This window comes from Polypterus senegalus, chromosome 7 (assembly GCF_016835505.1).
Source record: "Polypterus senegalus isolate Bchr_013 chromosome 7, ASM1683550v1, whole genome shotgun sequence".
Taxonomy (NCBI): domain Eukaryota; kingdom Metazoa; phylum Chordata; class Cladistia; order Polypteriformes; family Polypteridae; genus Polypterus; species Polypterus senegalus.
In genome coordinates this window covers 187,802,032-187,827,715 of record NC_053160.1, presented here as the reverse complement: position 1 = coordinate 187,827,715, position 25,684 = coordinate 187,802,032, and the positions used below count along the sequence as shown (strand labels likewise).

Below are 25,684 nucleotides of genomic sequence, written 5' to 3'. Positions count from 1 at the left end.
CACCCCCACAGGATTCCCGAGGGACACGGTCAATGCCTTTCCAAGTCCACAAAACACATGTAGACCGGTCGGGCAAACTCCCATGCACCCTCCAGGACTCTGCTAAGGGTGAAGAGCTGGTCCACTGTTCCGACCAGGACTAAAACCACACTGTTCCTCCTGAATCCGAGGTTCACTATCCGACGGACCCTCCTCTCCAGAACCCCGAATAGACTTTTCCAGGGAGGCTGAGGAGTGTGATCCCTCTATAGTTGGAACACACCCTCCGTCCCCTTTTAAAGAGGGGACCACCACCCCGGTCTGCCAATCCAGAGGCACTGTCCCGATGTCCATGCGATGTTGCAGAGACGTGTCAACCAAGACAGTCCTACAACATCCAGAGCCTTAAGGAACTCCGGTATCTCATCCACCCCGGGCCCTGCCACCAAGGAGTTTTTGACCACCTCGGTGACTTCAGTCCCAGAGATGGGAGAGCCCACCTCAGAGTCCCCAGGCTCTGCTTCCTCATTGGAAGGCATGTTAGTGGGATTGAGGAGGTCTTCAAGTACTCCTCCCACCACCCACAACGCCCGAGTCGAGGTCAGCAGCCACCATCCCCACCATATACGGTGTTGACACTGCACTGCTTCCCTCCTGAGACGCCGGACGGTGGACCAGAATCTCCTCGGCCGTCCAAAGTCGCTCTCCATGGCCTCCAAACTCCTCCCATGCCCGAAGTTTTGCCTCAGCAACAACCGCCGCTCCGCTTGGCCTGCGGTACCTATCAGCTGCCTCCAGAGACCCACAGGACAAAAAGTCCTATAGGACTCCTTCTTCAGCTTGACGGCATCCTCACCGCGTGTCCACCAACGGGTTCGGGATTGCCGCCACGACAGGCACCACCACCTTGCGCCACAGCTCGTCAGCCGCCTCAACAATAGAGGCACGGAACATGGCCCATTCGACTCAATGTCCCCACCTCCCTCGGGGCGGGTTGAAGTTCTGCCGGAGGTGGGAGTTGAAGCTACTTCTGACAGGGGACTCTGCCAGCCGCTCCCAGCAGACCCTCACAACACGCTTGGGCCTACCAGGTCTGACCGCATCTTCCCCACCATCGAAGCCAACTCACCACCAGGTGGTGATCAGTTGACAGCTCCGCCCCTCTCTTCACCCGAAAGTGTCCAAGACATATGGCCGCAAGTCCACGACACACCACAAAGTCGATCATCGACCTGAGGCCTAGGGTGTCCTGGTGCCAAGTGCACATATGAACACCCTTATGCTTGAACATGGTGTTCGTTATGGACAATCCGTGACGAGCACAGAAGTCCAATAACAAAACACCCCGGGTTCAGATCGGGGGGGCCATTCCTCCCAATCACGCCCTTCCAGGTCTCACTGTCATTGCCCACGTGAGCATTGAAGTCTCCCAGCAAAACGAGGGAATCCCCAGAAGGTATGCCCTCTAGCAACCCCTCCAGAGACTCCAAAAGGGTGGGTACTCCAAACTGCTGTTCGCATACGCACAAACAACAGTCAGGACCCTTCCCCACCCGGCGGAGGGAGGCCACCCTCTCGCCCACCGGGTAAACCCCAATGCACAGGCTCCAGTGGGGGCAATAAGTATGCCCACACCTGCTCGGCGCCTCTCACCGGGGGCAACTCCAGAGTGGTAGAGAGTCCAGCCCCTCTCAAGGAGATTGGTTCCAGAGTCCAAGCTGTGCGTCGAGGTGAGTCCGACTATATCTAGCCGAACCTCTCACCTCAAGCACTAGCTCAGGCTCCTTCCCTTCAGAGAGGTGACATTCCACGCCCCAAGAGCCAGTTTCTGTAGCCGAGGATCAGACCGCCAAGGTCCCGCCTGGCCACCACCCAACTCACATTGCACCCAACCTCCTTGGCCCCTCCCATAGGTGGTGAGCCCATGGGGAGGGGTCAGATGAATTCAACCCAATATCAACAAATTCTTCGGGATAATGTTCAAGCATCAGTCACAAAGTTGAAGTTACACAGGGGTTGGATATTCCAACAAGACAATGGCCCAAAACACAGTTGGAAATCTACAAAGGCATTCATGCAGAGGGAGAAGTACAATGTTCTGGAATGGCTGTCACAGTCCCCTGTCTTGAATATCATTGAAAATCTATGGGATGATTTGAAGCAGGCTGTCCATCAAATTGAACTGAACTGGAGAGATTTTGTATGAAGAATGGTCAGAAATACCAACATCCAGAATCCAGACACTCATCACAGGCTACAGGAGGACAGCGTCGAGAGGCTGAAAGGAGCAAAAAGAGGCTCAGCTAAGTATTGATGTCATATCTCTGTTGGGTGCCCACATTTATGCACCTGTCTAATTTTGTTATGATGCATATTGCATATTTTCTGTTAATATAATAAACTTAATGTCACTGCTGAAATCCTACTGTCTCCATAAGGCATGTCAGATATTAAAAGGAAGTCGCTACTTTGAAAGCTCAGCCAATGAGAAACAAAAATCCAAAGAATTAAGAGGGCTTCCCAAACTTTTTCATATGACTGTAAATGGATAAATTTGCCCATCAATCTGCAATCAATAACCCATAATGACAAACTGACATGCTTGCAGAATGGTTTACAAATTTATTAAAAATCAGAAAATTAAATATCTTATTTGTAGGACTTCAGAACCTTTCTGAAGCCCCTCTGGCAGCAATTCCAGCTTTGTGTCTTTTTAGTAAGTCTCTACAAGCTTTGCACACCTGGATTAAAGCAGTTGATCCCATTCTTCCTTATCGATTCTCTCAAGCTCCATTAGATTGGATGGGAAGCTTCTGTAAAATGCCATGTTTGGGTCTCTCCTCACAGCCTCTATGGGGTTTAAGGGTGGACTCCCACTAAGATGGCTGAACTGCTGGTCCTATGGTTTCCGGCAGGAAGGTGTGGGTTCAGGAAGGTGGACGATTAAATGGCTGTCAGTCATAGATAGTTAAATTGAAAAAGACACTATGTGATAGATAGATAGATAGATAGATAGATAGATAGATAGATAGATAGATAGATAGATAGATAGATAGATAGATAGATAGAACTTTATTTGCTTTATGTATTTAGTTAGTTATTTGTTGTATTTATTTACTTGTAACAATCTTATGCTGTGCAAAGGGAGGAGGAGAGATGCATTTGCACACAGTGTGCCCATTTCTTCAGGTTACTCTCACCACCAGAGCCCTTAAGCTGCCTCCCAAGCGCATGCGTTTGACACCTGCAAGAGGTACCCAAGGTATTTAGTGGCTACAGGCATCACAATCCTCCCAAAAAAAAGAAATAGGGCAAAGTCGCTAATATTTAATATTTAGAAAATCCACCCATGTATTTTGCTAAATTAGCATTAACCATGCTCTGTAGTGGAATTGCAGTTTTAATGCCATGTGGGGACCGTTCTGTTGGGAGTAAATATTAGGCTGATAGCCATCTGGTCAACTAAAATTGTAGCCTCATATCAACTGTCATCATATGCAGTAATGCCCAGCAGTTCAATAAAGTGGCACGATAAATGGTGCAAATCACCAGAGGCTCCTTTTAAACTGAGCTCAACCATTCCAAGTCCTCTCCTGTATGTAACCCTCCTGCAGCTCTATGAGGAGAATCCACACAACAAATGGAATGTCCAGTTATTGGTTTTCATATAAAGTAGAATTGGATTCAGTGAACAGGCCATAAAGAGGACATGACAGTGGATAGCAGGATAGCAAATGTCACCAGTATGAAATCCATCAAGGCACCGCACTCTCTGTCTCATATCCTCACATCAAGAGGCTGACTGCGTGAATGCAATGAAACTCCTTAAACAGTGTTCACTAAGAGCTAAAATAGTGAAATTGACAAGGGCTGTCATTTCTAAAACTTTAAGAGACTTGACCATGAAAATATGTGTAGGCCAAAAAACAGGAAAATTCAAATGCTAAAAAGATAAATCCGATTTATAAAACTATGCACATTTCAATGCAATTTACCTTAGATGGAAGCACAGGTATTATAGATAGATAGATAGATAGATAGATAGATAGATAGGAAAGGCACTATATGATAGATAGATAGATAGATAGATAGATAGATAGATAGATAGATAGATAGATAGATAGATATGAAAGGCACTATATGATAGATAGATAGATAGATAGATAGATAGATAGATAGATAGATAGATAGATAGATAGATATGAAAGGCACTATATAATAGATAGGTAGATAGATCAACAAAAGTAAAATCCCAGTATCCAGATGGATTAAGTCTGATTTGTGACAAGTGTAAAGATTCTTTTTTGAAAAAGTGTTTCAGTTGTTTGACCGCCAGGCACACTGAATTGTCATCCACTTCCTAAAAATCAATTACTCCACATATGAGCAACATGCTGTGTGCTAAAGGCGCAACAAAGACAATCAAGCGAGCAGCCTTCTGTTTCAAATTGCATAGCTGACAATTACATATGATGGCTATGAATGACTTGACCTTCAATGAAGCTGTCTGCTTATATGAACACTGATTTCCCAACCTTGGGTAAGGGCTGTGTGTCTTTATAAAAGATACCATGAAGGCCAATGGTAGTCCCATAGCATTATTTTTCATATACTGCTATATAAGGAAAGCTAGTCCCAAAGCCTGTTGGTTATTTTTCACAAACACATTACAACACAGACTTATCTTTGGAGGTGTCAGTTCAGCTCTTATGAAGATGGCTCACCAGTGGCTCAGTTTCCACTGACATCTGAGGAGAGCCTGGATTCTCCCACCTGTTCTCACAGACTTCACAGATGCACAGTGGAGTCCATCCTCATTGACCTCATTACATGCTTGTATGACACCAGGTCACCTCACTGTAGAGGTTGGTGAAGGTGGCACAGAATAAGACGAGCACCTACCTGCCTTCTCTTCAGGGCAAACACAACACTCACTGCCTTGGAAAGGCAAACAGGATATTGGCAGGAGCTCAGCTGTCCTACACAGCTACTCTTCTCACTCCGCCATTCTGCCCATTGACCCTCACACCAGTAGGTTTGGTGACAGTTTCTATCCACAGTCATAAGCTTACTGAACTGCCTTTCTTTAGATCAAATACTGTATGTGTTCTTAGGGCTCGTTTATACTTCATGCTCAGAACGCGTATGCGCACGCATCATGGCCGCCACGCGTTCCCAGCGTTCATTTGACACGTCGTCCTCCGGGCAGGTCCTCAGAAATTAACATGATGCGTGCGCAAGTTGCAGTACCAGCAAAAAGTCAGGGGGGGTGCAATGTGATCAAGCGACATCTGTATTTGAGCCACAGATAAAAAAAATGAAGGACACGGTGAAAACGTGTTTTTTGTGATTAAAGTGGAAATTTGGACTTTAATCTAGAAATGTCCACTTTAACCTCGTAGTTTTTTTTATCATTAAAGCAGACCGTCGTAAACGTCATCCCAGTTATTAATCGCTACAAGCTTCTTGGACCTGACAGCAGCAGCCACACAGAACACGTTACATTTATGATAATCCAACTCTCTGCACATTTAGAATCTTTAGAATTATACTTGATATCACTATTATGATGAAATGCATTAAAGTATGTAAGGTACATTTTACAGATAAAATGGTAATTTCATTTAAGTAATGAACACTTTTAATAATTACACACATGGGGGTGACATGGTGGCGGAGCGTTAGCACAGCTGTCTTGCAGGGAGTCACGTCACTGGTGTTCACTGCATGGAGTTTGTATTTTTTCCTGCTGGGTTTCCACACTGGGCTCCAGTTTCCTTCCAAAGATATGCAGATTTGGGGAATTGTTGCCGCTAAAATGACTCCAGTGTATGTGTGTTTTTGTATTCACCTTGCGATGAGCCAAGTCCTCGTCCAGGGATTGTTCCTGCCTCATTCCCAATGCTTGCTGGAATGGACACATCCCTGGATTGATGATTTAATCTTTAAGCATCCTTTTCAGAGATGTTGCGGTAAGGGGTCATCGGAATTTAATGGATGTTTCAGGCAATTCACATCACAGAGAAGCTGAACCTGTTCTCACCGTGATGATATCTTACATTGACACCTGCTGAATTCTCCAGATTTATGTAAAGTACGCAGGCAGGTATACGATAAACAATAAAACGCTTCCATAGCAGGAGCGTCCGTTGGTGCATGTGTATAAATCCGGCCTTACGTGTGTGTAAATACAGCATATTAAATAGGTCTCATTCTATCTATGGCATGTGTCTTCTGTGTTTTATTGTTAGTATTGTAATACTGTCACTATTCTGAAGAGATGTGCAAGGAAGAATTTCTTTACACTGTTAATACATAACAGTAATCCTGAACCTGAACTTTGTTTAATGATTGGCTGTATATTGTGTCCCCCTTCCACTTTTACTTTTAAATATTGTATTGTGTTACGGTCTGAAATGTTTGTGTATTCAACTGAGAGCTGAACATTACAATCTGCGTTTTTTTAAGGGAAAAGTTTAAACTGCTCTAAATAAATTGAAATGAATTTCACAATTATAATTTGAATCCACTTTTAATATAATGCCCTATTTTTCATTTCAAGTCACTTTATTTTGTAACATACTTTTCACTAAGTATAGTCCTACAGCGATTACACTTATTTTAAACAGTAAATTGCATTCATTTATATTAGATAGATAGATAGATAGATAGATAGATAGATAGATAGATAGATAGATAGATAGATAGATAGATAGATAGATATGAAAGGCACTATAAAGTGGATGGATGGATGAAAGACACTATATGATATGATAGATAGATAGGAAAGGCACTATATAGTGGATGGATGGATGGCAGGCACTATATGATAGATAGATAGATAGATAGATAGATAGATAGATAGATAGATAGATAGATAGATAGATATGAAAGGCACTATAAAGTGGATGGATGGATGAAAGGCACTATATGATATGATAGATAGATAGGAAAGGCACTATATAGTGGATGGATGGATGAAAGACACTATATGATAGATAGATAGATAGATAGATAGATAGATAGATAGATAGATAGATAGATAGATAGATAGATAGATAGATAGATAGATAGATAGATATGGAAGGTGCTATATAAGACATAGATAGATGATGGACAGATAGTCCACAGCACAGTCCTTCCTGCCCTTTTTATTCTAATGGGAATGTCGTGTTTTTTCTGTAATTTGTTCCCTTTTTCTTCTTTTTTCCATTCTGTTGTGGCTTGTAAAACAGAAGACATCAGACAGACGAGTGCCTCTTTGGTTTGTGAGGTCCAAAACATTTAGCATTCAGCATTCTGAAGTTATATTTTTATGAGATGTATCTATCCAATAGTCCTGAAATCTTTTGTTAGGTGGACAGAGGAATGATCACAGTGCAGAATGTAATAATGGAGAGAGCTGCCATTCTCTGTGATGTGAAACAATAAATGTGGAGATTTGTGAGAGTGACAGACTTCTTTAAAATGACTAACATGCAGATTAAATTGAATGACCTCCATGGTGTGATCTTTGACCTGGTGAAGCCAGAGCACAAAAGCCCCAGTTATACAATTTAATGAAGTTCTAATGATTTCCAGGAAAGAGTTAACTTCACACTAAACAATGGGATTTTTTTGAGCGGAAAATGTATGGAAGAGCCTATCCGGATAATCCATCCTGGTAATACATTTCAAACACATTAAGAACAGCACACAAGGGAATCTGCAAAGTTGACCAGATGGGTTTTCATCATCGTGAAGAGATGAGCTGCGTATCTCATAACATGGGAGGGATTAATGGCCTTGGTGACAGAACCAGCCCTTGACTGTGCAGTGTCATCAATGCTATTTATTACTGCAAGACCAGTGCCTTTAATTGCTGAACCCAATATAATATTATGATGGGAATAAGAGCACAAATAGCATGCCTGTTGAATTTGCAGATGATACCAAACTAGAGATGTGGGGCAAATCTGTTGGTACCTCCTCAAAAACAAAAACAGAAAATCCCACAATTGTCTCTGAAGCAACTCAGAGCTGACACAAGACGTTACAACCATCATCGTTTAACCAACAGATTATTTCAAATCATAACACAAATGGACACAAATGATGGGTCCCTTCACCTCATATTTGGTTGCCCAACCTTCCTGTGAGACCTCTGCACCTACCTCTCCGCAGGTTGTTCGGCCCACTCGTTCCTGAGGAAACTGCTCCAGTGGGGTCAGGTTTGAAGGAGGTCTCCTCCAGACGGCATGTTTCAGTTCTGTCCATGGATGTTTGAATCAGGGCTCCTAGAAGGCCACTTCACTACAGTCCAATGTTTTGTTCTCAGCCATTCTTGGGGGCTTGTAATCGCTTTGTGTTTTGGCTCCTTATCCTGTTGGAGGGTCCACAACCTTCCACTGACACTGAGCTTTCTGACACTGGGCAGTACGTTTCACTCTAGAATGTTGTGATAGTTTTGAGATTTCATCGTTTCCTACACAAATAGCAAGCTGGTCGAGTTTGCAGATGATAAGAAAAAAACCACAGATGTGGGGCAAATTTGGGGCAAAGCTGACACAAGTCATTGGTTCACCATCATGGTTTATCACGTATTGCTCAAAAAAAATCAGACTTTGCTTTTGAGTTTGAAGTCAACAGAATATTTCAAATCATAACATAAATGGACACAAATGATGGGTCCCTTCACCTCATATTTGGTGACCCAACCTTTAGAGTTTGCAGTCACAGCACACACAAGCGATTCCTGGAGCTCCCCATGAGACTTCTGCACCTACCTGTCCGCAGGTCATTTGGCCCACTCATCCTGAGCAAACTGCTCCAGCTGGGTCAGATTTGAAGGGGGTCTCCTCCAGACGGCATATTTCAGTTCTGTCCATAGATGTTTGAATCAGGGCTCCTAGAAGGCAACTTCAGAACAGTCTCAATGTTTCATTCTCAGCCATTCTTGCTGCTCTTCGCTGTGTGTTTTGGCTCCTTATCCTGCTGGAGGGTCCACAACCTGCCACTGACACTGAGCTTTCCTACATTGAGCAGGACATTTCACTCCACAATGTCTCGATAGTCTTGAGATTTCATTGTTCCCTGAACAGACTCAAGGCATCTGTTGTGTTGTGAAATTTTGTATACATGTTGATAAATATTTTGTATGTCTTTATTTGTAACTTTGACAAAGTAAATCTAAAATTAGTGTTTCATTAGTGAGATGCATTCATGTTTACCGTCCCCCACTTAGGACTATGTCAGGATAGTGAATTTTAAGACAGGGTTAGGGGGAAAAGCCTAAAACCAGTTTGGAAAATGATTCTCTGCAATCAACCCCCACAGAAAAGCCACTCTACCCAGCTGGCAAACATCAGCTCAACAAATGCGCCCCATTGGTCTGAAGTTGCCTGAAGCCATTAAGTACCACAACACCCTATTGGCTGTAGGGTTTGGACAGAGAATCTATAAATTTGCTTGCTTTACCCCTCCCTATTCTTTTCTACCATCAGATGAAGAAGCATCTCACACTCCATGAGCTGAAAAAGAAGGCCACACTGAGAAGCACAACTCGGCAGCCATATTGAGACAGGCATGCGGCCTATCATGAAGAAAGCTGACCACAAATGATGCCTTAACTCGAGACATTTAAAGTAACAAACAAGCCTGCGTGCCACCTGAAGCTACACGTTTAGCATTTATCAGGTGGTATGGTTGCCAATATTGACTTGTACTTTGCTTATTGTTATCTCTCTATTATAATGAAAACATCTTGGGAGACGAGACTTTTTATCCTGCAACGAGACGTGATCTTTTGAAGAGAGCTACTTTCACGTCCCGCGAGACTAGTCTTTGTGCCAAGAGATTTAACCACTCCCTGGGCCGGAAATAAAAGACAAAGAGTAGATGACAAAAGTAGAATGTCGTAAAGAATTCAAAAACATTGGCGCAATACACATGAAGAGCATGTTAGAGATAATGGAAGTATGAAAATTCAAAAGTCTCAAAAAATGATAGTAAAGATCGCATTAGCGCAAACAAACGGAAGTGATTACATTAGCGAAAAGAGATCGAATATATTGTTTGGATTTAAACTTTAGGTCGGAGACTTGAAGATCGTCTAATTCGCGTTCCCATCATGGAAAAGTAGTGTTTCTTCCCAATGAAGAATTAAAGAATTAAAAGATTTGTTGTTTGGTGAAATTGAAATCCCGCAACAGAAAATTTTATGTCCTGCAAGACAAGAGCTTATGGAAAGACATTTGGAAAAGTCCTGCCCACATAACCACACACACGGTTCAATCATTTCTCATTTGTGTAAATGCTATTGTCAGACACAGTTCGTGTAGAGAGAAAGAAACGATATTCACTCACGGGCAGTTATACGTTGTGTCGTCACGATGTACTGTAATTCCAAACATGCAAGCAAAATTCAATGTGAAATTGACGAAAAGGTAAAAGCCAATATATGGACATAGGTGATATGACAGAAGTATGTCGATATTGTTGGGCTTTAAACTTTAAGTCGCAGACTTGTAGATCATCTAATTTGTGTTGTCATCAGGGAAAATAATGTTTCTTCCCAATGAACAGGCCTACCCACGAGAATGAAAGGATTGGTTGTTTGTGTGCGGCAGAGACGCATGGAGGTTGGCGAGCGAAGTGAGCAGGGGGCGAAACCCCTAGTTATTTATGAATATTATCAATAATACAATATTTAAAGTGTAACTTAACTCCTGCTTGTCTTTTACTACGCCTAATTGCCTGAGGTTATAAATGTAGAAGGGAAGGTGGGGAGAAGTTATATGGTACACAACGTTATAAACAGTGGAAAGTCTGTGAGATTTGAGGCCTTCTGACAAAGGCAACACATTAATACAAAATGATTTCTTACAAGATCAATTGGCCCTTTGTCACCAGGGTTGCCCACCGGGTGTACACCCAGAATACCCCAATGATAGTTCCACCCTGGCCATAACTGATGACCAAGTGAGGAGCTAGTTATGCAGGTGTATTCCTCTTGGTCTAAAGGACCCCCAGTCTCATTCCTTGACACACTTCTGTTGAATACTTTGTTGGCTGAAAGTCTTCAGTGTTTGTGTGTCACAGAGATGATGTGCAGCGTTGTTTGTAATGGCACTCAGTTTTGTCTTCATTCTACTGTTCTCTACTACATCTAGTGGGTCCAGAGTGCGTCCCATGACCAAGTCTGTTCATTTACAGTCATATGAAAATGTTTGTGAACCCCTCTCAGCCTGCATAATAATTGACTCTCCTTTCAACAAAAAAGATAACAGTGGTGTGTCTTTCATTTCCTAGGAGTACTGCGGTGTTTTCTGAACAAAGATTTTTAGTGACGCAGTATTTAGTTGTATGAAATTAAATCAAATGTTAAAAACTGGCTGTGCACAAATGTGTGCCCCCTTGTCATTGTGCTGATCTGAATGCCTGTCACTGCTCAATGCTGATTACTTGGTTGGATGAGCGCGTTAAGCCTTGAACTTCATAGACAGGAGTGTCCAGTCATGAGTGGTCAAAGGTATTTAAGGTGGTCAGTTACAAGTTGTGCTTCCTTCCCTTTGACTCTCCTCTGAAGAGTGACAAACAGCGTGGGATCCTCAAAGCAACTCTCCAAAGATCTTGAAACAAAGATTGTTTAGTCTAATTGTTTAGGGGAAGGCTACAAAAAGCCATCTCAGAGGTTTAAACTGTTAGTTTTAACTGTAAGGAATGGAATCAGAAAATGGAAGGCCACAGGCACAGTTGCTATTAAACCAACTCAGGTCTGGAAGGCCAAGAAAAACACAGAGGCAGGATTGTGAGAATGGTGACAGACAACCACAGTTCACCTCCAAAGACCTGCAGGAACATCTCGCTGCAGATGGTGTATCTGTACATTGTTCTACAATTAAGAGCAATTTGCACAAAGAACATCAGTATGGCAGGGTGATGAGAAAGAAGCCCTTTCTGCACTCACAGCACAAACAGTTGTTGTATCAAATGCTCATTTAGACAAGCCAGATTCATTTGGGAACAAAGTGCTTTGGACTGATGAGACACAAAGGGAGCTATTTGGTCAGAACAAAAAGTGCTTTGCATGGCGGAAGATGAACACCGCATTCCAAGAAAAACACCTGCTACCTCCTGTCACATTCAGTGGAGGTGCCATCATGCTGTGGGGCTGTGTGGCCAGTTCAGGGACTGAGGCCCTTCTTAAAGTCGAGGGTCGGATGAATTCAACCCAATATCAACAAATTCTTCAGGATAATGTTCAAGCATCAGTCACAAAGTTGAAGTTATGCAGGGGTTGGATATTCCAACAAGACAATGACCCAAAACAGAGTTGGAAATCTACAAAGATATTCATGCAGAGGGAGAAGTACAATGTTCTGGAAATGCTGTCACAGTCCCCTGACATGAATGTCATCCACAATCTATGGGATGATTTGAAGCAGGCTGTCCATCAAATTGAACTGAACTGGAGAGATTTTGTATGAAGAATGGTCAGAAATACCAACATCCAGAATCCAGACACTCATCACAGGCTACAGGAGGACAGCGTCGAGAGGCTGAAAGGAGCAAAAAGAGGCTCAGCTAAGTATTGATGTCATATCTCTGTTGGGGTGCCCACATTTATGCACCTGTCTAATTTTGTTATGATGCATATTGCATATTTTCTGTTAATCCAATAAACTTCTTGTCACTGCTGAAATCCTACTGTCCCCATAAGGCATGTCAGATATTCAAAGAAAGTTGTTACTTTGAAAGCTCAGCCAATGAGAAACAACAATACAAAGAATTAAGAGGGGTTCACAAACTTTTTCATATGACTGTAACTGGCTTGTTGACTCGGTGAGCCTCTCTTGAAGTTATGTCACCAGTCCAGACTGGCCGTCACAGAGCCATAGAAGATGTGACGGAAGTCACCACCCACATTAACGGAATGCAGTCTACTAAGAAAAAAGAGCCCGCTGTGCTCTTTCTTATATGTCATTGACGTGGACCCCCAAGTACCTGTAGGAGCTGACCACCTCAACATCCACATGGACACAGAGGCTTGTTGGTGTGGTGAAAGTCAATGACCAATTCCTTGGCTTTGAGTTGTCCCCCTGACTCTTCTCCTCCGTCTCATCCCCCTTATCGATACGCCCCGCCAGTGCAGAATCGTCTGAGGAGTGACCTGACGTGCTGTTAAATTTATATTCGTGTCTTCCATATTTCTGTGACAAAATGTCAGTTTATGTCCAGAGTGCAGAGTCCTGTTAGCCCAGTTCTCATGTTTGCAGGGGGCTTGTTAAGAATCCGATGGAAAGCATTAGTGAGTTCATAACCATCGTGGGTCTGCTACATTGAGATATCTAACCTATTTTTGGTGGGGCAGGAGTTCCCAGTTGGGCCCTTTCCATTTTTTTTTTGCAGTTGATCCTGTCTGTGTTTAGTGACGTCCTGCTGCCAGTGTCATCGTTCCCCCAGAGAGTCATGCTTGTGGTTCCCACTTTAATTTGAGGCGTTCATTAGCACCGCCTGCCAAAAGCTTTATGTAACAGATGTTAGAAAGTAGGGAGTAAGCTTGTGATGCCGGGTTGGGTGGAGAGAAAGAGGGAGAGAGAGAGAGAGCGGTGGGATTGGGGAGGGAGAGGGGGGGTGCTGGGGGGGGGCTTGACAATGAAGGTTAGTCGCTGTAAATGACAGCGCGTGTGCATATGTGTGTGTGTGTGTGTAAGATACAGAGAATCAGCTTTGCAATGAAGCAGCCGGCAGGGACATGACATGAAGGGGCAGCACTGGGGGTCTACTGGGGCTCTGATACTTGGCTGCCTCCCATGACCGAAACTAACGTGACTGTGAAACCATGCTGTACTTTCAGCTTGTCATCATGGCTGGGACAGTGCTGCTGGCTTACTACTTTGAATGCACGGACACCTTCGGGGTACACGTCCAGGGGTTCTTCTGCAACGATGCGGATCTGATGAAGCCATACCCGGGCGTGGAAGAGGAAAGCTTCGTCCCTCCCCTCATCCTGTACTGCGTGGTGGCAGCCGCCCCTACGGCCATCGTAAGTCAAACTCACCTGGCTCTTTTATTTCGCTCTTGTAATGTCTTGTTTGGTGATGCTCTAACCTGATGTCTGTTTGAAAGTGTGGATGCCCTTTTCTCTGGCATGTAACGTGAATCAAATGTCCAAATGAAAGAAACGCATACACAGAAAAGTCTGTTCTTTGTGTACGTGAAAGTGGTCTTTTATTAAAATATTTAAAAATGGATGAGGCTGAGCTGGGCTGGCGCCCTGCCCGGGGTTTGTTTCCTGCCTTGTGCCCTGTGTTGGCTGGGATTTGTTCCAGCAGACCCCCGTAACACTGTGGTTAGGATAAAGTGGGTTAGATAATGGAAGGATGGAAAGGATGAGGGCGGCATGGTGGCACAGTGAGTAGCGCTGCTGCCTCGCAGTTAGGAGACCCGGGCTCGCTTCCCAGGTCCTCCCTGCGTGGAGTTTGCATGTTCTCCCCGTGTCTGCGTGGGTTTCCTCCCACAGTCCAAAGACATGCAGGTTTGGTGCGCTGGCGAGTCTAAATTGTCCCTAGTGCATGGTTTTGTGTGTGTGTGTGTGCCCTGCGGTGGGCTGGCGCCCTGCCCGGGGTTTGATTCCTGCCTTGCGCCCTGTGTTGGCTCTGATTGGCTCCAGCAGACCCCCGTGACCCTGTAGTTAGGATATAGCAGGTTGGATGAAAGGATGATGGAAGTGCGGAGTCCTTACCCACACGTTTTATAGCTAATTTAAAGTCGAACGTAGCATGAAGGTCCACAGCTGCTAGCCAGCGTTAGCCTCGAGTAACTTTTATACAGCGTGAAATTAAATTAAACAGCACCACAGCAAAACACCAGCTGTTATTTCCATACTAAAAGACGTACATTTCTTTACATTTTTATTTTCAGTTTTTCTAATAATACTGTCAATGAAATGCCATTGTTTTAGTTTGTTTAGTTTGAGCCCCCAACCCGACAGATACATTTGCCAACACTCAGTCTGAAGTTGAGAATGAACCCTTTTATTAATCACAAAATCCTCACCATTTCTCAATTTCAATCCACATAATTCCTCCTTTCTCCTCTTCACCGTTTCTCCTCCACTCCACCCAGGTGAGCTTTTGTCTGTTTTCCACACCCAACTCCAACTCTCCTGGGTGAAGCGGAGTGGCTTCCTTTATCCCAGACCTGGAAGTTCTTTTAAAATTAGGGTGATGTGACTTGCTCAGGGTCACACACTGGTGTCAGTAGTGGGATCTGAACCCACAACTTCAGAGTCTGAAGTCCAGTGCCTTAACTGCTGCCTGCCTAGTCACGTTTCTTTAAGAGACAAAAGGTAATCCAAGGTATGCTCCACATTTTTTGAGACTATAACTTGGCTGTAAATGACTGCATGGATAATCATGGCCAGAGTAACTGGTAAGTCTCAAGTGACCCAGTGTGATAAGATAGACTGGCATCCAGTCCAGAGCTGGTGCATGCCCTGTGTCTAATAGTGTCTACTTGGGCATTAGGCCTATTGGCCCTTGAATTGGGCCGAGTTCACTGAATGGATTTACATTTCCAAGTAAAGTTTGGACGCTCAGGGCATATTCTACATTTTGTTGACGTTTGAAGTCAAAAAAAGTACATACAACCTTAACAGCTGTCAGGGAGGACACGGATTGGCTGACATCCCGGCCGGGAATGGCTGGGAGGCTTTTTGAATGGATGGATGGAGGGAAGCGGCCTCCCGGAGGCATGTGCTCCACCAACTAATGCTAAAACAGTGCAACCAGGAAGCACATCCATCTCAGGTGGAACCTCTCTACAACGAGGAATGCTCCTTCCCTTGGCTCCCCCTTTGTGGCTCCCGACACAACCCAGCAGGGACGCCCCCCTTTGAGACTACAACTCCCATGCAGCCCTGCAGGCGGGCACATGGGAGAGCCACCAGAACGATGCTGTCGTTTATCTTATGCTGCATTCCATTTATTTAGAATGTCGGATAGTTGGGAATGATGTCACACCCGAATTGATCGTCTTCTCGTAAAGCATTCGAAACACCGATATGGACATGTCCAGGAAAACCTTTGCTGTTCTTGCTCCATCTGAATAAATTGCATTTGATAACAACACATTATTTTGATTTGATTTGATTTATTTTGTTAATCCCTAAGTGAAGTTTTCTTTTCCTTTGACCTTTGGTATGTGGTATGTCGTGTATCCAAACGCTGTAGCAGCATGTCCACGGAGAGAAGTTGGACAGTGCTCTGCCTACAACTCATTTAATGTGACACAAAGAGACAGAAGTGCAAATAAACTGTATGCTCTCACTAGAGCTCACGGTGTACGTCGCCATTTTGGATTGATGTCATGATCTGAAGCTGGATAAACTCGATGTTCCGAGTTGGAAATCTGACTTAAAGGATTATTCCCGTTGAAAATTCCAACTAGGAACTGGGAAATTCCGACTTCCCACTTCACATGAAATGTAGAATTAGTTGTTGGAGCACATGACCCTAGGAGGCTGCTTCCCTCTATGTATCCTATATCCTCTGTGGCCTGCACCACCACCACCACCTATTCAAAGCTTCATGATGCTCAAACAATGATGGACGGATTAAAAGGCAGAAGTCTACGTGACCATCATCATCATCAAGCCCTTCCATGAGAATCCTAAATCCAAAGAGGACTGTTTCATTTATATTAGGTAGAATGTCCAGAGGGGACTGGGTGGTCTCATGGTCTGGAATCCCTACAGATTTTATTTTTTCTCCAGCCATCTGGAGTTTTTTTGTTTTTTCTGTCCCCCCTGGCCATTGAACCTTACTCTTATTCGATGTTAATTAATGTTGATTTATTTTGTTTTATAATTGTGTCTTTTATTTTTCTATTGTTTAATATGTAAATCACTTTGAGCTACTGTTTGTATGAAAATGTGCTATAGAAATAAATGTTGTTGTTGTTGTTGTTGTATCCATTCAAAAGGCCTCCCGGCCAGGTAAGACACCATCATTCCCAGCTGGGATGTCAGCCAATCCGTGTCCTCCCTGACAGCTGTTAAAGTTGTATTTTCTTTTTTTTTGACCTCATATATGTGACATCATTCCCAGCATCCAACATTCTAGGTAAAGAGAACACAGCATAAGATAAATGACAGGATTGTTCTGGTGGCTCTCCCATGTGCCCACCTGCAGGGCTGCATGGGAGTTGTAGTCTCAAAGGGGGTCGTCCCTGCTAGGTTGTGTCTGGAGCCACAAAGAAGGATCCAAGGGAAGGAGCATTCCTCATTGTAGAGAGGTTCCACCTGAGCTGGATGTACTTCCTGGTTCCACTGTGGTAGCACCTGCAAGAACTTCCAGCAACACAGGGTTAGTTGGTGGAGCACATGACCCGGGAGGCCACGTTACTTCATCTATCCATTCAAAAGGTCTTCCGGCCAGGTAAGACACCATTATTCCTGGTCGGGATGTCAGCCAATCCGTGTCCTCCCTGACAGCTATTAAAGTTGTATGTACTTTTTTTGACTTCAAACGTCAACAAAATGTAGAATATGACCTGGGCATCCAAACTTTACTTGGAAATGTAAGCAGAAATTCATTCATTGACCTCGGTCCAATTTAAGGACCTCTAGGCATGATGTTCAAGTTGACACTATCAGACACAGGGCATGCACCAAATCTGGACTGGAGCCCAGTCTATCTTATCATACTGGGTGACTTTGGAGTTACCAGTTACTCTGACCACGGTTATCCATACAGTCGTATACTGCCAAGTTATAGTCTCAAAAATTGTGAAGCATACCTTGGATTATGTTTTATCTCTTAAAGAAACGTAACTAGGCAGGCAGTGTGGTGTAGCAGTTAAGGCACTGAGACTTCAGACTGTGAGGTTGTGGGTTCAGATCCCACTACTGACACCAATGTGTGACCATGAGTAAGTCACTTCACCCTCCTGTGCTCCAACTGTAAAAACAAAAGAAATTTAACAGACTGTATCTGAAATGTCACATTGGATTAAGGAGTTGGCCAAATAAGTAAATATATATAATAATATAACATAATTAGATCAGGATTTTGGTGAGATGTTTTACTATTCTGGCAGCATAGGTGCAAGGCAGGAACCAACAATGGCTCATTACAGGCACTCACACAGTTTATAATCGCCAGTGAATCTAACCAGCGTGTCTTCAGGATGTGAAAAGAGAACCTGGAGCTATGAAGAAATCCACATTGGTAGCAACCATTGTGGAAATCAGCCTCGAACACACACAGGCACAAATCACCGATATTGCTCAGTTTCTTGTTCTTCTTCTCTCTCTCTCTCTTTCTTCTTTCTCTCCATTTTACCGCCTTCTGTCCTCCAGCTCCCTGAACAGAGTGAGGCGGCCTCTTTTATAGTTCACCTAGAAGTACTCCAGGTGCACTCTGATCTTCGTCCGGCAGCACTTCCGAGTGTGGCAAAAGTGCTGTAAGGGTCCCCGGAAGTACTCCACGTGTTCCTGGATCCTGTTTCGGCAGCACTTCTCGGTGTGGCGGAAGTGCTGCAGTCCATGGCTCCAGGAGTGTTCAGGCTCCCCCTGGTGGTGACCACGGGCCCGAGTAGGGTTGAGCTTCCAAGCTCCAAGGCCCATGGCCCCGATGCAATCCAGGGGGGGCTTCCCCCTCGCATCCTGGGGAGGTATTGTTGTGGATATGCCCCCAGTCCTTCCACTAGGAGTGCATTCTGACCGGTCTGTCACACAGCCCATCCCTCAGCTCGTAAGGCGAAGCGGCCCATTCCCACGAGGGCTGTCTTCCTCCAGAATGGGGCACCGGCATGCCTTGGTCCACGGTTCTGCCCTGAAATATAACAACAAGACAAGGGCAGGGAGACGCTGCGTCGAGGCCAACTTGTGACTTCCCATGTAACGCTATACGGGCAGCGTCTCCACCCGTGACCAAAACCATGGCAGTCATAACACCGGCACTCCCGTCCTTGCACTCGTGCCCTCCGGACATGAAAGCAGGATGGTTAACTCTGCTCCGCCTTTTCCTCAGCTAAGATTTGGGCTTCCCTCTGCCCTTGCGGAGAGCGGCCCTTCGATGCACGTGAGCGCAGGGGCTCACTCTGCAAATTGTTAGGAGGCCCAGTCCTCCTTTTCCGAGTCCTCCTCTTACTGTTGGGTGCAAGAACAGTCTGGATCTCCTTATGAGAGAGAGAGAAGCCCTGCACTGTCTGCACACCTTTTGACCTGGATGAGACTGATGCAGCTTCTTGGGTACCGGCACATATAAGCCGCTCCTTCTCTTGTGCCTCGGCCATTACCGCTCCCATGGTGCTATCGGTCATCACCCCATGGTGAACTGTTGGACGTCTGGCTACTCACTTTCCCTCAGATTTTGGATCAGGAAACAATTTGCTCAGCTCTCCATTATTATCTGCGGTACCAGCATCACTTACCTGTACCACCTCATCTGCCTTGAGAAGACTGATCTCGAGCTGCCACAGATACCAGTCTGCCTTCTCCAGCGGTGCCCTGGCTGTCTTCTTCAGTTCCTCGATCGCCTTCGTAATTTTCCCAGCGATCTGCACCAATGCCTAATAGGCTCTAGGACTCTCTCGAGTTCCTATAATATCAATTTGTTATTTATTTCACGTTTTAGACCTCCCTCATTACGAAAATACCATTTTTGGAATTATGTTCTTCTGTCTTTTTCTGTGTGTATGTGTGTGTAAACACGATAACTTGAGTACGCTTTCACTTAGGCCAGCCAAATTTTATGTACAAAGACACATTTATTTTTACTTCACTCTTTATTTAAAAAAAATGATTGGCTATCGGCACATGGTGCAGTGGGTAGCGCTGCTGCCTCGCAGTTAGGAGACCCATCTGGGTTCGCTTCCCAGGTCCTCCCTGCGTGGAGTTTGCATGTTCTCCCCGTGTCTGCGTGGGTTTCCTCCCACAGTCCAAAGACATGCAGGTTAGGTGGCTTGGCGATTCTAAATTGGCCCTAGTGTGTCCTTGGTGTGTGTCCTGCGGTGAGTTGGCACCATGCCTGGGATTTTTTCCTGCCTTGTGCCCTGTGTTGGTTGGGATTGGCTCCAGCAGACCTCCGTGACCCTGTGTTCGGATTCAGATGATTGGAAAATGGATGGATGGATGGATGATTGGTTATTTCGCAAACTAGAATTTGAAATGGGGAGTTTCCCTTGGGAAAACCTGGAAAAAGTTTGGGAACCACTGGACTAGGTCAAAACTTTAAAGAATTTTCTGCCTGGGCATTATTTTCTATTTTTTTGACTTTGAGTTGCATGTCGTGTTTTGGCTTAGGCGACGTGGAATATTTCTTTTTTTTTTTTTACTTTCTCACTACGTCTCTTCTTCATTTTTAAAATTTTGTTTCGTGTCCTGGCTGTTGTTTTATACGCATTATGTACTCCTGGCTTCAGCCTTGGACCTTTTTTCCTACAACATCCCTTCTCCTAATTACATCTTACTTAAAAGTGCTGCTGCCCTGTGAGGTCTCTGTATCTCAATATCTCTGTCGGACAGATTTGATTTAATTTATTTTGTGCAAGAGGACCACTTTCTGGATACACAACTGGGGTCTTGTTCAAAAAAGCAGACACCAAAAGCCCCTACTACAAACCCTGAACTTAAGGTTCGGTGGGGTAAGGCCAGGTACACTAGGGTCCCAAATCTTAAAATAGTGTATGGTGTATAGTTGACCCCTGGTGTATACTGATGGCGTCTGCTTTTTGAACAAGACCCCACAACTGTCCACATTCAGCTTAGATTTGAATCCCTTACAAAATTAAGTTTGATAGTAGAAATAAAATCAAATATGAGCCAAAAATCACTTTTAGGGGCACCATGAACATGTTTCATTTGTGGCTGCCTATTACTCATAAGCTATTGACAGTTATTTTTTTTTTTTACTATTTTATGATGAACTATTCTTTCAATAATCAGGATAATACTGGCCGTCTATGAGTGGGTGTGATTGACAGGAACGCACCGAGCCTTACCTTGCACCCAGAACTGCTAGGATAGGATGTGACCCCCCATAAGTGTGAATGGTGTTCAGTGGTCTTCAGAGTGTTACATTATAATAAAGTCAGCATCCTCTTTAATTTCAGATTTTCACTGGAGAGATATCGATGTACTTCATACGGTCTACAAGAGAAGCCCTCATAGCCCAGGAGAAGACGATTGTGACTGGAGAATGCTGCTATCTAAACCCCCTTATCAGAAGAATTATAAGATTTATAGGTAAGCTCCAGTTATTTTTGTGTGGAGGTGATGTGCTGCTGCAGGTACTTGGGGGTCCACATCAATAATAACTTGGACTGGTTTCATAACACTGAAGAACTATAGTGAGGGGGGCAGAGCAGGCTCTTTAGGGGACTGAGCTCCATTAATGTGGGCAGCCACATCCTTCACATCTTCTACAACTCTGTGATGGCCAATGTGGAGTGCTGGGCCAGTAACACCACTTCAAGAGAGGACCACCGAATTAATAAGCTAACTAAAGGGCAGACTCAGGTAGGGGACACACTCTGGAACCCCTAGGAGGTTGTAGGAAAGGAGAGAATTAAAAACAAGACCGAGTGCCAATATGGACAATGCTGCACTTCCACTTGGTGATGTAATAACACCGAGGACTTTTCAGCCAATGAATCATGAAGTGGGGCAGGAAATGCTATGGGGGGCTTCTTTATACCAACAGAAATACACTTGCATTATGGTTCTTTCTTTCTTTTAAATTTTCTTCTATCTATCTATCTATCTATCTATCTATCTATCTATCTATCTATCTATCTATCTATCTATCTAATCCTACCAACTATGCAACATTATTCTATTATGTGTCTTTCGATGGGTATCATGGCTAGTATTTTATAAAACTCAATACTACCAATTCCATCCATCCATCCTTCATCCAACCCAATATATTCTAATACTGGGTCACGGGGGTCTGCTGGAGCCAATCTCAGCCAACATAGGGCGCAAGGCAGGAAACAAACCTCAGGCAGGGTGCCAGCCCACCGCAGGGCACACACACCCACACACCAAGCACACACTAGGGACAATTTAGGATTGCCAAAACACCTAACCTGCTTGTCCTTGGACTGTGGGAGGAAAACGGAGCACCCGGAAGAAACTCACGCAGACACGGGGAGAACATGCAAACTCCATGCAGGTAGGACCCGGAAAGAGAACCCAGGTCTCCTAAGTGCAAGACAGCAGTGCTACCCACTGCGCCACCGTGCTGCCCTCTATCTATCTATCTATCTATCCATCCATCCATTTTCTAACCCGCTGAATCCAAATACAGGGTCACGGGGGTCTGCTGGAGCCAATCCCAGCCAACACAGGGCACAAGGCAGGAACCAATCCTGGGCAGGGTGCCAACCCACCGCAGCCTATCTATCTATTATATAGTGCCTTTCACTCTATCTATCTATCTATCTAAACCAAAACCAATCCAGACCTGTTGTAACTGGTCTACATATGTGCTGCGCTCCCCTCCACAGCAATGTGTGCATAATCTGATCTCTCACTCTCCCGCTATATCACAATTCTGGGAACTTTTTGACTGCCCCTCTATTAAATGTTGCTTGATGTGCTTTTAATATGAGATTTCATTTTTTGATTTTTAATAAAATTCAAACCTTTCTGAACACTCTGTCATTAATGGTGTGCAATAAAATGTGTGGAAAGTTAATAATAATAATAATAATAATAATAACAACATAATATTTTTATATAGTGCCTTTCAAATGCTCAAGGTGCTTAAAAGATTGTATTCAATAAACTTTATTATATATAGTTTTATATACTCATGTATAAGTCGGGTCTTGAAACCAAACAATTTAAGGTAAAGACATCCCTGATGGAGGATCGCAGTAATCGTGGGGTAGAGGGGTCCTTTCATCAGATTAGCGCTATTTCAGCTGTGGAATGGCCAAATGGGGGAGGCAGCTTGATAATAATAATAATAATAATAATAATAATAATAATTCATTACATTTATATAGCGCTTTTCTCAGTACTCAAAGCGCTATCCACACAGGGAGGAACTGGGAAGCAAACCCACAATCTTCCACAGTCTCCTTACTGCAAAGCTTGATGGATGAGGTCTCTAGGCCTCTAAACAAATCCAAATCATATTATGGGATATCATCTACTGTTAAATTCTACTCCGTACTTGTAAATTTTTTATTTTTATATTGTAGTGAGAATTTGTTCTGTGTATTGTGTTGTATTGTATTCTTTTTGACACCCACTGCATGCCCAGCTTACCTGGACAGGGGTCTCTCTCTGAACTGCCTTTCCCGAGGTTTCTTCCATTTTTTTCCTACAATGTTTTTCCATTGTCTTCTTAGAGAGTCAAGGCTGGGGGCTGTCAAGAGGCAGGACCTGTTAAAGCCCATTGCGGCACTTCTTGTGTGATTTTGGGCTCCAAAAAAATAAATTGTATTGTATTGTATTGTATCCTGGTACAGCAACTGCTCAGTTCAGGACTGCAGAGCTCTGCAGCGGGTGGTGAACACAGCAGAGCAGATCACAGGCACACAGCTCCCTGCGATCCATGACATCCACACTAGACGCTGTCTCAGGAAAGTGAACTGTATCAGGAGGGACCCCATCCACCCTGCACTGTCCCTTTTCACCCTCCTCCCATCGGGGAAGCGACTAAAGTCCATTTGGACGCGCACCTTCAGGTTCAGGAACAGTTTCTAACCAGCTGCAATCAGACTCGTGAACAATCAGTAACCTTATGTCACCTCCACTGCTACCTGCACATACACTTCTGCCGCTGTCTCTATTTATTCCTAGGATTCAGGTTTTATTTATTTACTTATTTATATTCATTTTTTTATTATTGTATGTGTTTTTTTTTGTCTATGTTAACTGTCTGCAGGGGCACATGCAAGCAAGCATTTCATTGTACATGGTACTTGTACACATGACAATAAAGAATTGAAATTGAAATTGAGGTTGTTTGCGTTTCCCAGGTGGTGTCCGTCTCAGAGCAATCTTAGGTATACGGTTCTGGTCCATTCTGAGGATGTGACCAAGACATCTCAAGTGTCTGTGCTTGATCTTCAGCACCACACTCTGGCTCTTAGTTTTCTTGAAGAGATCTTCATTAGAAATAGAAATCTATTCAGATGATTGGAAAATGGATGGATGGATGGATGATTGGTTATTTCGCAAACTAGAATTTGAAATGGGGTGTTTCCCTTGGGAAAACCTGGAAAAAGTTTGGGAACCACTGGACTAGGTCAAAACTTTAAAGAATTTTCTGCCTGGGCATTATTTTCTATTTTTTTGACTTTGAGTTGCATGTCGTGTTTTGGCTTAGGCGACGTGGAATATTTCTTTTTTTACTTTCTCACTACGTCTCTTCTTCATTTTTAAAATTTTGTTTCGTGTCCTGGCTGTTGTTTTATACGCATTATGTACTCCTGGCTTCAGCCTTGGACCTTTTTTTCCTACAACATCCCTTCTCCTAATTCCATCTTACTTAAAAGTGCTGCTGCCCTGTGAGGTCTCTGTATCTCAATATCTCTGTCGGACAGATTTGATTTAATTTATTTTGTGCAAGAGGACCACTTTCTGGATACACAACTGGGGTCTTGTTCAAAAAAGCAGACGCCAAAAGCCCCTACTACAAACCCTGAACTTAAGGTTCGGTGGGGTAATCTTCATTAGAAATCTTCTCGGGCCAGAAGATACCACAGATCTTCCTGAGACATCCATTGTGCAAGGCGCTGATCTCATTCATTCAGTGGCTCCAGTTTTGCACTACGCCATTTCCGACACGCAGTCCCCCCCTCCTCAAAAACTGCTGTCTGTGGATCAGGTAGGCTCAAGTGAGGGGGTCCGAACACTTTCTGAATCCGCTGTTTTACTAATTTTCGAATTCTTCAATTGTAATTTCATTTTGTCTAAAAATGCTCATTTATGTGTTTGTGTGTCTCATATTTCAGGTGTGTTTGCTTTTGGACTCTTTGCCACGGATATTTTTGTTAACGCCGGCCAAGTTGTTACTGGGAATCTCGCCCCATACTTCCTGAGTGTGTGCAAACCAAACTACACGGGGACAGAGTGCCGCTTCAATCACCAGTTCATCTCCAATGGACGCATCTGCACGGGGGACCACGTGGTGGTTGACAAAGCCCGAAGATCGTTCCCATCGAAAGACGCATCTCTGAGTGTTTATTCTGCTGTCTATGTCACCGTAAGAACGATTTCTTATCTTTAGAATCTGTGCGTGTGTTTGTATTTTTTTTGTATAGTTAAAGATTAAAGAGGCTGAGATGCCATGTTTGATGATATCGTACTGTACTCATTTTTACTTAACTACCTGCATGTTGTGAATTGACCCTCACAGCTCTACATTTCGACAGATGAATGACTCGTTAATGCTCAACCAATTACTGACAAAACAGACGTAGAAAAAAGCAACTACAGCAACGTGCAGCCAGAGGTGGCTTTGGGGTGTGCGGGACCTACGGCTGACCAACCCCATGCGGGGGCCAGTTACGTCAAACACTGTCACCGATATGTGTGAACTCTATAAATGTACGTGCAAATTTAATCAAAAATAATGTTAACATGCGCCACATTTTCTCATTACCGTATTCAGCTAATTTTTTTCAAGATAACACGCGTGTAGTGAAGAATTAAGTTAGGTTCGGGATTAAATTACAACCACTGCACAAATCCGGTCAG

General features: G+C 44.0%; 1 protein-coding gene across 6 annotated transcripts in view; it reads left to right on the top strand.

Moving 5' to 3' along the window:
* Nucleotides 1–25,684, top strand: part of plppr1 (phospholipid phosphatase related 1) — a 235,645-nt gene that overhangs the window by 120,064 nt on the left and 89,897 nt on the right. For 5 of the 6 annotated variants that reach the window (XM_039759722.1, XM_039759723.1, XM_039759724.1 and 2 more), the window contains exons 3-5: nt 13,817–14,005; nt 21,079–21,211; nt 24,940–25,190. In XM_039759722.1, the coding sequence (XP_039615656.1) occupies nt 13,817–14,005; nt 21,079–21,211; nt 24,940–25,190 (573 nt within the window). The remainder of the gene's footprint in view (nt 1–13,816; nt 14,006–21,078; nt 21,212–24,939; nt 25,191–25,684) is intronic. The other variant, XM_039759728.1, reaches the window with a different exon arrangement.